The sequence below is a fragment of the Dufourea novaeangliae genome, unplaced genomic scaffold (genome assembly GCF_001272555.1).
Source record: "Dufourea novaeangliae isolate 0120121106 unplaced genomic scaffold, ASM127255v1 scaffold56, whole genome shotgun sequence".
Classification (NCBI taxonomy): Eukaryota; Metazoa; Arthropoda; class Insecta; order Hymenoptera; family Halictidae; genus Dufourea; species Dufourea novaeangliae.
The window spans coordinates 4,124,318-4,143,621 of record NW_015373942.1 but is presented as its reverse complement, the minus strand read 5'-3'; the positions used below and the strand labels follow the sequence as shown (position 1 = coordinate 4,143,621).

Genomic DNA, 19,304 nt, shown 5'->3' with positions numbered 1-19,304 from the left:
CGCAGACACGATTCCCGGTTGGATGATGGATCGTTTCGCCGTCAACTGAAAATAGGAACTCAACTGAATAGGAACTTCCTCTCCGATTTATTCTACACACTTCTGCATCATTACACCGTATTAACGGATAAGATTAAAAAATTCATTATAAACCGATGAAACTAATAAAACAGAGAGTTCTTATCGAGATCACTCGTGTACACTCGCAAAGTAACTCATTCATCATCGTTATACATCGTTTTACATCTTTCAGACCAGAATACAACCCGTACGAAAACGGTTACACGAATTCTTCGTATTCCCATACTGTACACGCTTCGTAGCCCCGTTCCTTTTATCTTTTCACAAAGAGCTAAAGTGAACATCGATGATAGTAGTACACGCGGTTCGGATACATACCATTCGTTTGTGTTTCGCTTCGATAATGGGGTTTCTTTGTTCGCAACGGATCGTGCCCAGGCCTCGAGGTACGCCTTAATTAATGAAAATCACAGAAATACTATGGATCACTGAATATATATAAAAGAGATTTCAAAGCAAGCAACTAGGAAGGAATCGAAATAAATGGAAATTTATTCGAATTATATAATATCGCGAGTTAAGGGAAACGAGAAAGTAAAAAATGGAGAACGGAGCCATGGATGAAGCTTGTTACTCGGACATTGTACGCGAGGGAGGTAAGACGCGGAACGTGTATACTGTACAAAAACGAAGAAAAAACCTGGACAACGAGGAACGAGCGCGGAGAAACATCATGGAGCTACTCCAGGATGAAAATTCACGGTTCTATGAAATGCTTGCTCGATGAGAACTAATTCCACGAACGGCGGAAGGAACAAACTGATAAATATTATCATAATTATACATAATATACAATTATTAATATAAGAAATCGCATTTTAAGTTGTAGACAATGTAACGGCTACGAAAATACAGTTGATCCAGACGATCGCACATTCGCCACCACGTTCGACCAAAATCGAACAAGAACTTTCATAAAGAAAATCCTGTATCCAACTTTGCTCGTACGAGAACACAATCAAAATAAGACTTAAATGTAGCACTAATTAATCATAGTAACCTGGTCAGTTTTTCCAGAGATATCATAGCAAAGTCCGAAACACTTCCAACTTAACCCTGATCTGTTAAAGAACGATCGCAAGAAGTATCCTTACACTTCATCGTTTACGTAATATTATTATTTATTACTCACGTAAATACGTTAAAATACAGTGAAATTAATACCGAGGAGAAGCTTCTTTTCGTTATCATTTTCGAAATCACGGTTAGGCCGGAATCTTTTGGAGTTCGCCGCCTAGATCGTCCAGTAACCGACTCATGTTGACATCGAATTACCAATGGAGGAGTAGTGTCAGCCAGCTGGTAGTAAATGTATTAAACATTGACAGTGTGAAACACAATCGTAAAGAATTAGGAAATCTAGAAAGGGTAAGGGGGGTGGAAATTAAAGGGATCATAGGAATTGTGCATCAGTTTCGATCAATCCCGGGCGTGGAAGACGTTTAGCCCCATTTCTGGAAGACGCCCACTCGTTGGCACTGGCAATTCGAGCCCCATAAGTTGCACCTGCAGCTGGAACTGTGGCAACAATCTTTCGGTCGGTGATCGCAGTTTCCACCACGCGGGATGCAGGCCCGCCTGAACAGGTAAATCAACGAGGTACGTCTGCGCGAGATTAGGGGAATCAGAACAATGCCTTGTGGAGGACATCGCGACACCAAAGGACAAGGATGGAAATGGGAGAATTGTTTCTATCTACAGGGTTCTATATTTTATGTTAACCAACAATAAAATTAGTAAATATTTATAACAACTTTTCATTTGTATACTTATAAAGTAGTCCCAATTTTTGTATTTAACCACAAATTATTCCAATATACATATAAAACCGATTTATAATGATTAAAAATAAAACCATGCTAAGTATCGAAAAAAAATTGTAATAAAGTTCATTTATACAAAATTAATTGTAAATATAACTAGAATACGGGTGTATACGTGCATTAAAAAAAAGGACAAGTTTATACGTGAAGAAAAATGAGTTATTAATTTTGATCGATATTTCCCTATTTCGTTACACTATGCGCCGGGACAATAATTTGCTGAAATGCTTCAGACGATAATTGAGAGGAGTCTATGCTTCGATTCTAAATCGAGGTACTTGTTAAAAACGTTTTATTGTTAACGTGTTATTGTTTAAAATAGAATTGAAATTGAGCTAAAGTAAGTTGGGGTAATTTTGACTCAATCAGAGGTAACTTTGTCCCGAAATCAGACAATTTCAATTTTCTAGCTCTTTTGCGGATACCTTTGCGGGAAACACCTTTTGTCATAAACATCGACTTAATTTAACAGTTTGCAGAACTGTAAAATCGAAAATGACCATTCTGTGACTTCGGATTAAATTAGCCTGACTGAGTCCTAGTTACCTCAAATTACGGTATCGGAGAAAAAAATTTGTAAACAGAAGTATATGGAAGTGTAATATTAGGTTAGTAGTCCAGTCTGATGCCTAAACGTGCATAGTATTCATTGAAATGAACAAATAAAATTGGTAAGTAGTATACGATTGATAAGTACCGATCTATAAATAAATAAAATTATAGAGGTTGAGTTCTGAAAAAAATAGTTCAATGTTTGAAACACTTCTTAATCGAGTTTTTATGACTGAAAGGATTGGAGTACAACATGCATTTCTACACATCAAAGAACGAACATTACATAATTATTAAGGAGATAGAGTTGGTGGGTTTTGTTAGGAATACGAGAAAGGGTTGAATAGTTGATACGAAAGAATCATAAATACTCACTTTTGTTGAGCTGCTCGCATCAGATTCTCTAACGCATTGTCTGTATAATCGGAATCTGCGACCTGCATTGCGTCTTCTTCTGTAACATAAAAAAGCATAACGTTATTACTGTAAAATAACATTTAACGAAACGTATATGAATTGAAGTTGAAACATAATATATTCTGTGAAGTAGAAATATCCGTTCAAACTTCTTAAGCGTTAGATTTTTTCAATTGTCTATATTTTAAGGATTAAGTTCTGGAAGAATGAAGAAAATTTTAATAAACGCCATCTTGTATGGTGTATATAGATGTACAAAATAATAATTAAATTACAGATGCTGATTATGTATGACAATATGTTTTTAAACATGATAAATTATAGTAATTCAAATGAAATTTATTGAATTACACGAAGAAACATTGAATTTCTAAACAGGAATTTTACAATTATAATTAGAAAATAATGAGTATTCAAGTGAACGCGTAAATGCCTATATTGTTGATATCAAAGACCTAAACAAACATACTTTGTCATGATACTGTTCCAAGAGTGAGAAAGTTATAGCATTCAACAGTTATACATACATATTCTTCCGCTACGAATGAATACAATCCGTGATCTACTTGAAACACTCCGGAGAGATGAATGACGATCAACCGTTTATTCCAACGAACCAATAAAAAAACGAGCAAACATGTTCGAGGCGTCCATTCATGTGGTTGCCGCGAAATGTCACTCTGGGAATCAATTTTCCAATACAAGAAACGCATCACTGCCCAATGATCGATTGAACATCGTGAAAGTCTGTTACAATAAAACATCGACTATACGAACTGGTAATAAAAAAAATCACGTTTAATTGTATTGGATTAGCCAAACAATTCCTGCGGTTTTTGGCGATAGTTGTCCTCAGGCGTTCTGAAGTGTATCTAACTTTAATTCAAATCTTCAAAAAATAATATTTTTCAATAAAAGTGCTTGATACGATTACCATCCCAATTATTTTTAAGAAAAACTTTAATTCTTTGATTTCAGATGAGTGGATCTCGAGGTTTTCGATACACCGTTTGGGCATCCGTTTTTTAAACTGGTTTTCGGAGTATATATCTACCTGTGATCATACGAGAAATATTTTTTACGTAATTTAAATGGTTTGAAGAGACGAATCAGATAACAGTAATTTTTCAATGGTATTTTTCAAGGTCGCCCATGTTTTTTCACGTATATGCACATAATTTTTCCTGTTGTATGTTATAACCAACATTATTATCCATTTATCCAACTATAATACTATCACCTTGAATTGACCTTGAACTCCAAAAATTTTAAGTTTACTTATTGAAAATTTACTCTAAAAATTTTCAATTCATTTATATAATTTTTCCACCAACTAATTCGTCCCTATATGTATGTATATATAAATATGTATATGTATATATATATATATATGTGTGTGTGTTTAATTTCCGCCTCAAGGTCGTGCGTACGTACGCCAAGATTCATCTGAACTCGTCCTTTTCTCCCGTTCTCGTTGTAAGATCGCAGGGTCGTTCCGCGAATACAGACACGGAGACACACGAGAGTACTACGGCAAACTTTACGAGAATGCAAAGCGAATTACACGTGACTCGGATTCATTTAAGGTGATGGTGTTCCTCAAGGTCGGAGGAACCGCCCCTTGCTGCTCCGTTCATTTTCTCGGCTGTCTGTTTGATCCATAAATTATTTAGAAAGCTGTATAATTTAACTGAATGTTTGTGAATTAACTGAATCGAATGATCCTATGGGTACAAGTAAAACGGAAAGGAGATTCATAATAAAAGTGAGAAACGTGGTACCTATGTACTTTTAATTTAATCCCATCGTAAAACAAAACCTTGAAAATCGAACTTCACTTCACACTTTATTGACCGATAACCTATTAATAGGCTTTTAAATTTAATTTTTTGTAGATAAGAAGCCTAATATTTTACCCTTGGATTGGGGTTAAGGAAATAATTTTTAGGTTTTTCTATTAGTTTTTGTCATCAAATTGGTTAATTATTTATTGTCTTGTTTATTACTAACTTACTGTTATTATTATTGCTAAAATTAAATAAATTAATAGTAAGTACCGAAGAAACGCGTGTGGTGGCGACAATATTTTACTTCTTTATGAACCTACTAAAACAGAACGCTGACTTATTTACAAGACGCAAGAAGTGAATTATGCGCCACTATCTACGAGTCCCTTTGATGAACTCGCTTTACGGAACCATGTTCAAAAGCGCGTCACGTAAACAGGGGGTCTTAACGATGGGAATATTAAAGACCGTGCGAAAACCTGGAAGGAGAGATCTTAAAATTCATTTTCCACCCCTTTCGTGAGAGCTGGCTGGCCGATTAGTTTTCATGAAACATCGCCATAAATTATCATAACGAAATAACCGTTACCAACCAACGTAAACATGGCGACAAGCGTGTACATTCAAAGGAAATAGGAAAACTAATTTCCCAAGGTTCTTGCTTCAAATTTAATAATACATGTTCGATACAAGTGTGATGGAAATTTTCGAAAATTAAACCGTATTTTATACTTATTTGAGCCCTATTTTAAACTTACTTTAATCCTATTTTATTCTTCTTTTAACCTTTTTTAACTCCATTTTAACCCTATTTTAACTCTATTTCAAGCCTATTTTAAGTCTACTTTAACCGTATTTTAACCTGATTAGAGATCTAGAGCCAATGACGGGATCTCTAATCGACTATTTTAAAAATTCTTAAGGCCTCTATAGACTCGATAATGATATTTTCAAAGGCCTCTGAAAATTCTGAAAATATTATCATCTAATCCACAGAAGCCTTCAAGATTTTTTCGAACAATCCATTACAAATCGCATCACAGTTCCTAAATCACGCTCGGTTGACAAGGAATCCGGTGAATCGTGATCCCCAAGGAGATCGTATGGAACTGAAATCTGACTGGGAATTCATTAATTCCTGTGAGATAATCCCGACAGGGTCCATACAGTAGCTATGTGTACACGCAACGACCATTCGTTATCTTCCTTCCTCCATTTCCTTGGTAGTCGGTATTCCCATCGCGGCGACCTCTGGGATTAAAGTAATCCGAAGCTGCTTCTTCTCCCTTTTGCCCTTCCACTTTCTACCCCCTTGGCGACGACGTAGTACACCATGGATGCTGACGATGTATCAATAGCCGCCACCGAAACTGTAAAGTTTCCCTTCCGAGAACCATTTCAGGAAGTTCGTCGCCTTAAATTGGTCACATTGAGACCAAACGATCCCAAATTGGTCACGACTGTGAGACTAATTTTTGTGAATTGTCACGTGGAAACATGTCTGAATAATACCTGAATAGGATAGATGGAATCTAATGTACGAACCCTACAGGAGGTCCTCAATTCAGCTATACATTCGAAACGCATGGTTTGTCCCAAAAATTTTTGAATTCAAGTTAAGACAACATTATTATAGTCACAAGACGTTATTTTTTATTTACAAAATCGTTTAATTCGTTTTCTATTCTATTTCTATTCAGCTTCCATTTGGACATATTTCGAAGTTTTGTGTCAAACTGTTTTAACTTGTAGCGACAAATTTAGTAAGATACACTCAACGTTAATAAAATATGAAATTCTTTGAAGTGTGGGCAGTTCTAGGAATAACAAAGTTTCTATTTAATTAATTAACATTTGCAATTCCCTTTCTACGCTTCGAATTTTTCCAGATTAACTGCGCCATGTTTACACCAACGCGAGCAGAAGCTTTCCAACAAATTACCACCATTCAAACAAATTACCACCGTCTTCGTAACAATAAATAAATGAATCGTAACATAACAGATAAACACTGTCAGAATAAACTTTCGGAAAATATCAAATTATTCCATTCTCGCAGAAATAATAAATCAACCCCATTAATTGTCACGCGAACTCGCAGGTAAGGTTAAATTTTCCGCGGAAAATCCACTTACGCGAGACAAAGGAAATTCTCGAAATGAAGAAAACTGGAAATTCTTCACGAACGGTTGAATAGACCGTTTTTACGTGTTCTACGAACGATGATGCTTCTAATTGTCATCCTTAAGAGCAGCAAAAAGTAGACGCGGGGTAAAAGCTTTCTCCTCGAGAGAGGTGTCGTTGTAAACAGAGAAAACACGTTTCGTTGGAAGTTTCCGTACCCTGAAATTTCCACGTCTCGTCGAGGAAGTTGATGGTTGCGGTATAACGTCGTAGAAAGGGTCGACTAGGGAAAGGAATTGCGTTGTTGTCGTAACAAGGAATTCTGATTATTTCGTGTGTTTAGGATCCCCCATAAACGACACGGTGTCTGAGCATAAATTCCGATGAACGCGCAAAATGGAGAACACGTTCCGACATTGCGATCCCGTGAGCAATACTACTCTGGATTATAAATTATTGTTATTAGTAGACTGCGGATTTTATGTATTTATAGCCTATAGGGCTCTGTGGAATACAATAAAAAACAAAACTTTCATCGGATTCAACGAGTTTTCTATTTTATTCTGAACCCAATAAGATATTTAAGAGGGAAAATAAATTTCTACGATTGCTCCTGTCTTTATAAATTACTTTAGAATCTTTTATTTTGCATGAAAATCCGCAATCTAGTTATTAGTAATAGATTGTATGCATTTATAGCCAGTAGGACTTTGTCTAATATAATAGAGAACAAATTTTCGTCAGGTGCAATGTGTTTTCTAGTTTATTCTGAACACAATAGGATATTTCAGAGAAGAAAGAAATTCCTATTTTTTTTCTGTCTAAATATGTATAACTAAAACTCATTTTATGTTTTCTAATATGTAAGTATAATTATTTCCATGTAACTTTTACGAAAACTAGCGTCGGACTAATGGTAAACATTCCGCAGGGCAGAACTTTGCAACATCACCATGATAGAAAACAAAAAGGAAAACCTTCTGTGTGTAAATTCCTTTCCCCTGGTACTGTATTTCATAGTTAAAATTATTGTTTTATATTATTATATAAATGAAATATTACAATGTTATTTATAACTGTAATATAATTATACTTATTGATTCTAGTATTTATCATTTATACATTCTTTAGTATTGTTACTATTCTAATATTGTTAATTCGCCACTGTTTAATCATTTTCTACTTTCACTAATGATTCTAAGTGAATTTTATAGTCACGATTATAACATTTAGTACGCAATGTGATCGAACTCTGACATAACTTTTTTATTTTACATTATGTAAATAATACTGTTATTTACTTTTTCAATATAAATATATCGTAATACATGAATTTTATATCGTAAAGAAATACATTTTAGTCATTTCTATCATTATTCAAAGAATTAGTATATTAAGCAAAAAATTCTATGACCTTACTGTATATTCGCTTTTATCAATTTTTCACTTGTTCTCTAGATTTTTTTTTGTCGGTTGCCTTAAGTACTTCCATTTCCGTATTCATTGAACGGATGCATCGATTGTACATTTCGTTAAATGTTCTCCCATTAAAAAACCTCGCGCACGTCCCCGAGAAGCCGTCGGAATTAATTAAACGCGCGTTCAATTAAAGTATCCCGCAAGGACGATTGCTTGTTTAACCCCGGTACCATTTTCTTCTCGGTCGCCATTCTTACGTAACGCTTCCCGATCGACGGTTGACTCGTTCGAATTAATTGTCCGACACGACCAACGTAACGATGAGAATCAATAGGAAATATTGCGTATTCACTTAATAAATAATCGAATCGTAGGGATTTAGAATCTCCCTCTTGGATCTGTATGGAGTACACAATCTATTATCAGTATTTCAGTAATAACAATATAAATCCTATAAACAAATAATCCTACACGATTCAATACGTGAATATATGTATGTATATGTTCGATGAGAAACTTCAGTTTGATAAAATTATCTTGTGTCTTCGAATAAATAAATATTTAAGCGGGCAGATAGTTATCTACATGCTAAAATAAATCGAAAATGTGTAATAAAACTATTAGATACCCGTGGAATTGTGTGTATAAGACTTGGCCAACGCGTCTGTTCATTACACTCCGTTTCTACTTATTTCCGTAACAAATGCACGAGTTTTAATTTCCAAATTCAATTCTCTCGAAAACTAAGCCACGAATGAAAACATTTTATTCTGTACTTTTGATTTATTTTTGCATAAGGAATCACATCCCGTTCGCTTTATCATCCTTTCGGCCACACCCTGTATACTGTAGATGAATTTCATCTTAGGACAATATATAGCAAATATTGGGGTTAGCTCACGAGACGCCTTGTTTATTTTAATGAAATATTATATATGTATATTGCATTAAAAAACATATATATTATATTTATATTTTATTGGCAATATGTATTGCCATGTGTCTGACTATACATTGATTCGTACCACTAGCCACTGTCCCCACTGAACACACGATTTCTATAACGTTGCACTAACCATCCAAGTATCTATATAAACAAAAAAATAGCTAATAAAATCACAGAATTTCTAAATTAAATAGAAAAACTTACGAATATTGGCCACAAGTTAAAATTAAAGGAACACCCTGAAATACAACACTTCCTGTTTTCAAACACTCAACAAAACAATAATGATTAAATTGCAGATTTTATGTATTTTTCATAAATGTGATTTTACAAAACACAACACATTGAAGATTTTCGAAAAGGTGAATATATGTATAAAAGAAGGAGTAACTTAAACAAGGAAAGCAAAACTTTGTCATGAATTCAATTCAGTAAATTAATCTATAGAAATCTGTATTTGCATAAAAATCCACAGTCTAATAATGATTTTTAAAAATAAAGTGTAATCTAAAACACGACACTCTTTTTCTTTAAATATTCAGAAGTGTAATGATATCCAGTATATGCGTAATTGAGGATTTCCTGGATATTCGATTCTATCTTTGCTTCGATATTCGTATCTCAATATTGTTGCATGCGAAACCGTATATCGAAGCAACGAAGCCCAAGAATTGACTCGAGAAACACTAGTGCAAACGACAGACGCTAATGTTTCGTTTCACCGGCCGACGGAATGACTGCGCACTGGTTCATACTACTAGCTGCAATTCCTGGCAGGCACACACGCCATTTCTACGACGTTGCACTTGTCATTCACATCCTTAGATCAAAGAGTTCTATTTAATAGAAGCATTTGCATTTTCAAACAATTTTTTAAAAGAATGAAATATAGATATTCTACTACCGAACAAAAATTGTTCAATTTTAAAAACACAGGTATAATTTACAGTTGGAAATTAAAATGAAATTGTTGTTTTATGTGTTTCATTAACAGCACCTATTGTCATAATATTTGAAGACATTCGACCATAACGATTACTATTACTAGAAAAATGTATTGTTTTATTGTTTATTAATTTATTCTTTCTATTAGATTTATTTTGATACTACGCGTTTGATTTTTTACACAAATTAATGTATATTTCGATAAATCACTACGATTAGTTAATACGAAAATTTCTAATACTGGCTGTCAATAATAATCAAATTCCAAAAGGTGAAATTATAATGAACTCGGAAAAGAAAATATGTACCACACTTTAATAATATATTTCAAAATTTATAAGAAATAATTTGTAGAAATATAGACAATCGTCTTCCATTGGAAAAAGTATTCCTGAAGAATATTCTTCAGTTCATAATTTAAATTCTTCTCCCAACAAATGTAAAAATATTCATCACAAGTTCATGAATATTTTACCGAATCATCACAGACGTGACTGTTATTATTCTGCTTGCATGAAAGTATGAAATTGTTCCGTGTACCCGGCAGAGAATTGCGTTCAACTATTTAGTGCGTCAATTCCCACCAAATTCCTGTCCAATCATTGTTGTCACTTGGTACGTAATATGGGAGGTATCCATGGCTCTAACGATAAATAATCATTAACGAACTAATAGGATTAAAGCATGTCAACTCAACGGAACCGTAAAACACCGAAAATAAAACCGATTAAAAGCGTTCACCGCGAAATGCCACGCATAAAACAAGAATGGAATATCGAACTCGATTCTTAAAATAGCAAACATTGTTCGCAATTCTAATTTTATCCCGCCCGTGCAAAGTTAATTATGACCTGTCTTCCGCCATGATATCGAAAGACGTTGAAATTCTACTAATTTCAACTACGAATTGAAATATAACATTATAAAATCTTCGATTTTAATGTTTCCTAAGTTTCGAAGAAAGAATCTAGCACAAATGTTGAACAATTTAAAATTAAAATACGACAAATTAGGTTTCTAATGTGTTTAATATTTTTCTTTTTCTGTTCGTGATAAAATTACAGAACTTATTCTACAGAAGCTTTATACTTACACCGTTACCCAAATTTCTTCCCTTTATGAACCTAAACTTCAAGTGCTTCCTGTCGACCATATTGGGTAACTACGAAACATCAGTTGATGAATTCGGACCGAGTTCAGACTTTAGCGATAACGAAATACTACCCTTAAGGTGACATTGAAGACACCTCAGAATGAACGTCGAACATTTCAACAAGAACGAAATCAATTTAAAAAAGCTTATTAACTTCGGAAAGTTTACGAAAAACCGACAGGAAGAGAAACGGAATGAAACAATCGTCTTTATTTGAATAATAACGATCAAAGAGACTATTCAATATAAATAAACAAAGAGAAAAAAAGAATAGAGAAAGTTTAAACTACTCACCATCGTCGTCGATATAGGGGCTACCGAGGGTCCTGTCGGCAAGGAGGACCATACAGCAGAGCAGCCACAGTAAATAGACCTTCATGGCTCGTGGTAGCGGCTGAGGGATGATGACGACGAGACAGTAAACGTTTGCTACTCGGTTGTACTCAACTCGCCGCGTGTGCCTTCGTGGATCTCGCGGTTACCCTTTCCTGACCGTGGCCGGGGTGCAAGTGAGTGCTCCTACTCGGTCCGGTAGCTTATATAGACGCGGGGGGCGTGGCTATTCTCGCCCCCACGAGTGGATCTCGCTACGTCGCGGAGGGTGAGAAGACATCACGGGATAAGGAACCACGGACATGGTTCCACGGTCGTTCGCGGTGTCTGGACGCCGTCACGGTGGTCTTACGGCCCATCGGAATACCAGAAGAAGGGTGGGGGGAGGGGCGGAAGATGGTGGTGTGAGGATGATGTACATACATACGTACTTTGTATAGTTACGTGCCAGGCCACGGAGCGTGGCAAAGGTGGCCGCCACCCTTGAAACCGAGCAACTGGTTGCGAAGCAACTGGTACCCTCGCTGTGACTATCGACATTATGCTACCGTTCGTAACTATTCGAAGCAGCCCTATCCGATTTAAAAAGTTGTACATCCCTCCACAATCAAGTTGACCGATGCGATCTGAGGATACCAAGCAACCAGTAAACTTACTTTATCGTTATACAGTGATTCCTCGATGAATGCGACACGAACAACGGCGTTATTCCCACCACTAGGGGGTGCCCCTATGGATCCGATCAAAACAAAGTAAACAGAAGCTAAGCAGAGGCTCGGCTTCGTGTAAAAAAACAATTGGACCCGAGTTCGTCGCACTTATCGAAACGTTACTGTATTAGGTATGTTGTTTTCTTGCATAGCATATTATCTAGTAGGAAGTTGTCTCCATGCAACGATAACGACAGTATTGTTAAAAGTTACGAAATGAGATCGCAAACACTTTATTTTTAACAACTTATTTCTTCCATGTTTTGCGATTTGTTTTGTGTAAAAATTTTATGTGAATTAAATAATTTTAAAAGAGTTTTTTAGAGAACATATTTATCTGACACAGAGGAAATAATGTAAATGTAACAAGATTTGTTCGTAAATTATATTTTTAGTCTTCAAACAAATTTTCATGTTGCTTTTCGGGATTAGTTTTCTATCCCTATATGCAATCAATAGCATTTCATTTTTCTTTTCATATTTTAATCTATTAAGTACAAAATTAATTTCTTTTAATGTTAGTTCGCATTAACCCAAGACAAAAAAAAATACTACTAACTTTCTATGTATGTATCAAGTGGCCAATTAGATAGCACATTTTGATCAATGTTGAATTAATAGTAAAATATGCTTCTATAGTACCTGTCAATCATTTCCATTCACACAGGTTGTAGATGTTCCGGAAAAATCGTTCGCATCAACTTGGTTATGTTAGTCGGCTTAAAAACTACGCAAAATATGTGGTCAACCCATATGTTTACGGGACATCGAAACCGGGTGTGTATTACGTGAATGCCCAAGCGCGCTGCATAAATAAGCGTCTGGTTAATTGCTACTGCACAGGTGTACAAACTATGTACATAGGTACACACCCTAAACAAACACAGAATAAAGACCAATTTAACGGTGTTGTGATCGTTAGATAGGGTCGACATGATTAATTTCTATGCCTTTGAAATTGAGGAAATATAAGTCCCAAAGGAATCTTCAATTCTATGTCGTCAAAAGCAATAATGATATAGAACTTGTTTAGATCAGTTTAGAATCATTGCAGAAATTTGATTCTAGCCTATGAGATACATTGAACACGATAATATAATTCGTTATCATAAATTTGGTGTTTTTTTTTCTAGCTATACAAGACTTTTCAGAGATAAGTTCAGTCATTTTGGAGAAATATTAAGATAATACACATTCGACTGCAATAAATGTATAATTAAACTGTATAAATGCAATAATTTTGTTGTAAATATGAATGTAATAATTTTGTTATAATGTCTGTATTAAAATGTTAAAGTTTAATTATTGAAAGTTCAAGTGAAACGAGTTCCACGAATACGAATTACGTCATTACGAATAGGAATTAACCGAATAGAAATTAGTTTACCATGGGTGAATTATTCTCTGAAAATGTCTGATATAGATCACAATCCTTGGTGGACGAGAATCACTGGAATTGAACTCCTTGATTCTCCCCTTTCCTATTTCGCCGGGGCAAATAGAATAAAAATCTGCTGCTTAGTTGCCCCCGCAATTTCGTTTGAGTCCCCGAGCTTAGAACTAATTGAGCTCAATCCTGCAGCAACATTCGCTGCTTTTATCGAGACACCGCCGGGCTTCAGGGTGCACGATTGCTTCGATAAATCTGCACCTTGCAATTTAAATTTTCATACTGAACACTCCTGAGCATTGAATAATGCATTATTCAAAATGGCGAGATACTTTTGAAACCCACTGACTTGTGAGTTTATGAAAATTCTTCCTTAATAGAGAAAGATTTTATTCCCTTGTATTTTTTTTTGTATAATGCATCCAAGCGCAAAATTATCGTTGAATAATTTTTTTATCGGAGAAAATTAATTATTAAAAAAGAATCAAATTTTATTAACATGAAGAATAATGACAGTTCATTTTTCAGTAAATAGTTTTTATAGAGGTTGTTTCAGAGGAATGCAATATGTACAAGAAATTAAACAAATGGAAGTGGTTTTTTTAAAAGCCCGTAACTTTACACGCAAAGTTTGTATCGTAAAGTTTGCGATAGAATTTTCAATAGACTTTCACTCTCGGTCGGCTGTATTAAAAGTGTAATCGACGTTGATTGAGACGGCAGCTCAGAACAAAATGCTTTATAATTTACTTTCCGTTGAACTTCCTTAAATCCATTAATAAGTGACTGTAATATTTCGTAGATTAATTTTCTCACTCCTACGGAGAAAAAGAAAATGAATTTGTCAAATACATAATATAACTGTTACACTCCATTAATGACCATAATAAATACAATTAAATTAAATTTCAAATTAAAACTTCGCAATAAAAATTGCTCGTTAAATTGTAAATGAGTCACGAAAATTTTTAATTACACACAGTTCCCTACAACATTTTTAAGTGACGCTTAATTAGACCTGAAGTGAAATTGCAGGTTATTTCGTAGTACATGGAATGATCATCAGTAACAAACGAAAGGCACAAAAACTACTAGAAACGGTTATGTACTGATATTTATTTATTGTTATAACAATTGCTCACAATGGTCACCTTCAAAGTACTCGAAATGTCCTTCATAGGAAGTGCTCAGAATAGTCATTTTAATAGAAAATGTTCGAAATGGCCCCTTCACAGGAAGGGCTCAAAATGATCACCTTCCAAAAACATATTCTAAACTGTAAACTTATGCTTAAAGTGGTCACAAGAAGTATTCAAAATGATCATCTTTACCTCGCAAGTCTTGTAATCATCCTGCCAATAAAATAGTGTTACTCATCCTTTAAAAATTCCTTCCAATAAAAGGAACTATCCTATAATTTGAGAACAAAATCAAACAATGCACACCGGTATACAGACATTTTTCATTGTTTTTATATTTTCCGAACCCCGCCGAAATATAGTATATCCCACACATTATGAAACTCCCTGTCTGATATAACTGTAAAATAGGATTTCCAACAAACGCTTGCACACCGTCTCGTTAGCAATATTTTTAATTGGAAACTTTAATCTCACTTTCGTGGACACTGTTCGACTCCTACGTTCCATCGCGTCGAAAAAGGATTAATTAAAACCTCGATATTTACCCGTAACCTATATACGTTTTTGTCTTTTTTTTTTCCATTGATAAAAATTCGAACAAACGTGATACCGGTAACTGCACGTGGCAGTTTCGTCGCGCGTGCAAGCACCAAACGCGTAGAAAAATTCATGACCCGGCTGATTTCATTTCCCCCGAGAGATATTCGCGGACGAATCACGAAATTAGGTTAGGGGTACGCGTAAATTCGCATGGAAAATTGTGTTTGTCGTGGTCACGTGTACGTGTCAGATTTTTGTTTGATCTACCAACCGGCGACAAAAGATTTGAAAATTAAAATGGAGCAGAAGTTTTATTTCTATAGTATAGGCTTTAATACGTTAATAATAACATATGAATAATATTAAACTACATATATTCAGTATAAAATGGAGCAGAATTTTTTATTCTGTACTTGAAACTTTATTACGTTAATAATAACACATAGATAATAATAAATTACATTAAATACAGTGGAATTTTGAATTCTGTAGTAGAAACTTTACTAGATTAATAGTCACATATAAATGATACGAAACTTTATTAAAACCTTTATTTTATTTCATTTTCCACGTTAAGATACGTTGTAAATGCATAAATGGAATCGCTGTAACACTCTAGCTTAACATTTCCAGTTAATCTCGGTTTATTTGTGCGATCGAATTATAATTAAATAATGAGTAAATGCCACCATATGTGTTATTGGATAAAATACAGTACAACGTAATGTGTTATTGTATAATATTGTTCAGTATGGTGGAATTATTACGTGCACGAATAAGTAATCCACCAATTTGTTTAAATACAATTGTCATACGCTTTGAATATACAATTGACACTATAATTCAGAACATATTCCAGCCCTTTTTTCGTCAAAAGAAAAATGAACGGGAACGAGGATGCATATCATTGAAGTAGCAGAAGTCTTCCGGTTTCCTAAAAAATTAATATCGAATATGGTAAAATAAATGACATACGTATATGTGCTAATGATTATGAAAGTGGTGAATGTGATTATTGTTTCGAAAATTCTTTCGTAATATTAAAATACAAATCAACATAAGATAAAATAAAAGAAAAACTCAATTTCTTTGGTTTTTTGACTCACCACAACAATCGATGCGACGTAAATGAAAGTGAAAAGAAAAAGTTAAACAAGGATCGGATAGACAAACGTCTGCCCCTAAACAACAAGGAACCAGTGTTCTCTGCGCGACTTCATTCTTATGACGATTTTCGTCCTACGAACGAAACAGGGGGGGACCGTTCGCCGCATTACTTACGCAATACACACGACATTGTTCCTCGAAAGCGTGCAAACTAGTCTGTTCGGACAGTGTTTTCAACGGGGCTGAAATCTGCCTGTGATGGACACGTCTGCGTACAGGTAGCCAAACGAAACGTTTCGAAGTTTCGATGCGTGGGCAATTCGTTCATGTTTCCGACGGCGAATCGCACGGATAGATTAATTCTCGTGCACTTTCGAATAAAATGTTGCGTCACTATTTCTGGAATGGAATTATGCCTGAATTAAAATTGAATTAAAAAAAAAATATCTTACAATGGATGATCAAATTATTATGAACATTTCGTAGTACATTTTAAGTACCAGTCATTTGAATTTTGATCAAGAACGGAATTGAAAATACACTTATAATGGTACCTCCTTTATTACAAAACATATTGTTATATTTTTATTAATATGACAACAATTATAGTTTATCAAAAAATATATGTATCAATATTTCGTCACGCCAGCTTTCGCACCTATGTATAATTGCTTGAATTCTTCTCAGAATACTTCCAATATTTCTTTGACACAATATAATTTTATTATTCACAGTATTAGAATAAATAATAAACAAGGAAACCAACAATCAACAAAAGGTAACCACATAAATTGGCACATACGTTGTCGATATTGCAAATCGAAAAAAAAAATAATAAGTCTGGCAGGACTTCAACACAAAACCTCTTTCTAATACATTTACTTTTCAGCGAACGAATAGAGGAATTTGCGATCATGGTTCTTATATCTTCGGTGATTTTCGAAGATATTGAGCACTAAAAGTTACTGGACCATTTTTTATAATGCACGTATTATTGAACAGTAGTTTCGTTATTCTTCTTTATTAAAAACAATGTAATCAATAGTGTGAATAAAATTGTACCCTACAAAATGATTAATAACTAAATTTGCTTAGTTATCCTATTTATGTATAAAAGTATAGAAAAGCACGGGTTAGTGATTGCAACAAATAATGTACTGGACGACAGAGTGGGGTGCGTGCACGTGGATGAGAAATACGTATGAGCAAAGGGTGTTCCTATGCAACAATAAAATAGCCTACAATAAAATAACCTACAATAAACGAGCGCACACTGTATGACGTCATACCTAACCAGTATGCAACAACATTATTTCAATTGCTCCTTGTTAATAAGTTGTTATTAAGATATCTGTCCATTGAATATTATAAAACTGATCAGGAGCAATTTTTTGGTACCATAATATTTGTGTAAAAAGACCATTTACTATCTATTTTGCAGACAACAAATTTTTGCTTTTTCATTTGCGAATATCTCATTAAATATAATAGTTATGATAGAAGCAATTTTAGATTCCATAGGAGCAATTTTTTAAGATAAAAATTCTTAAGAAATACTATGTAATAGCACCGACTAGGTATAGGATAGACCTATCATCTTATGGGACTTCGTGTCTCATGTTCTGAAATACCGATAGTGTAAAAAGTCAGGTATTTTCTGCTGCCCTCTACGTTATGAGAACGGTGAATTTGTGAACTACGTTAAATGAGTGTCGGTACGTCGGAAAATCATCGAAGGGACCATGGTCGTGAACGGATTCTCTTTTGTCCGTTCTCTGTAAAGTGGACGTATTAGAACGGAATCTTGGGTTCGAGTCCCGACGGACCTATTCGTTTTTTTTCACGTACAAAAAAGTTATTGCGTTTAATATAGTTTAATATTGTTTTTATGGATATGTGTATGTATTATTATGTACATTTGAGTAAATTATTTTATTATTCCATTGTTATTACAACAGTTTAACAGTTACAACGAACGCATGTATATTTGCAAATATCGGACTAATAGTATATTTTTATTCTATATTATTACATATAAGTGAGTAATACGTATCAAAAATATAATCGAAACACAGATTTTTATTACACCACAAACATCGCATAAAAGATATTTCGTTATATTGACATTTGTAATAATTATGGATGTTGTGGGGAAATCAAAATTATTGACATTATGGAACATATAACGAAATATCATTGTAACACTTAAAAAAGTTATAAAGTTCCATTTATATCATTGTCCTGTGAAAATGTTCATACTTCCAGCAGCATTCATATTCCAATCAAAGAATTTACAGAATAAGGAAAAGGAATCTAAATTAATTTTCAGTAGTTCCATACATCTTTATCTCGAATAATTTTCTAAAACATTCAAAGTACTAGACATTTTTACACTTTGAATCTCATATCGATTTCTAAAATAATCCTAGTTCGATGTAATATAGAACGTGGTTTTATGAGATAGATTCGAAGTTCGCAGCCATTAGCTCGATATTGTCTTCAGTTTACAGTACTTTACCGATGACAATACCGATTGCCCAGGCCTCACCACGAGGAGGTTGCTGCGAGTGGAGGCCCAAGGCAAGTAGATGGAATCACAAGTTCTACATCTACCCACCTTTCACAATAAACCTTATAAATTACTTAAATCTTAACTATATAATACTACCGATACTAAAATCCCTCGGCGGATGACTTCTTTCTTGAGCCTAAACCTATAAAAAACTAAGTTCCCTCGTCGGTTGTCTTCGTTCTTCAGCTTAGAACTAATATTATCGTAATATTCTAATGAATACGAATTAATGCTAGTAATACGAAATAACAAATTTATCGCAA

At 34.3% G+C, this 19,304-nt stretch overlaps 1 protein-coding gene across 2 annotated transcripts; it reads right to left on the bottom strand.

Annotated features, from left to right (window-relative positions):
- Positions 1 to 1,314: 1,314 nt before the first annotated feature.
- Positions 1,315 to 11,736, bottom strand: LOC107185885 (U8-agatoxin-Ao1a-like). Of its 2 annotated transcripts, none has more exons than XM_015573657.1 (3): positions 11,542 to 11,736; positions 2,832 to 2,910; positions 1,315 to 1,686 (listed from the first exon to the last, which is right to left on the bottom strand). In XM_015573657.1, exons 1-3 carry the CDS (start codon positions 11,624 to 11,626, stop codon positions 1,524 to 1,526), a joined length of 327 nt encoding a protein of 108 aa, XP_015429143.1. In that variant the 5' UTR covers positions 11,627 to 11,736; the 3' UTR covers positions 1,315 to 1,523. The 2 variants fall into 2 exon arrangements, with proteins under 2 accessions (XP_015429143.1, XP_015429144.1); XM_015573658.1 differs by having other exon boundaries at positions 1,315 to 1,659.
- Between the last annotated feature and the right edge of the window lie 7,568 nt (positions 11,737 to 19,304).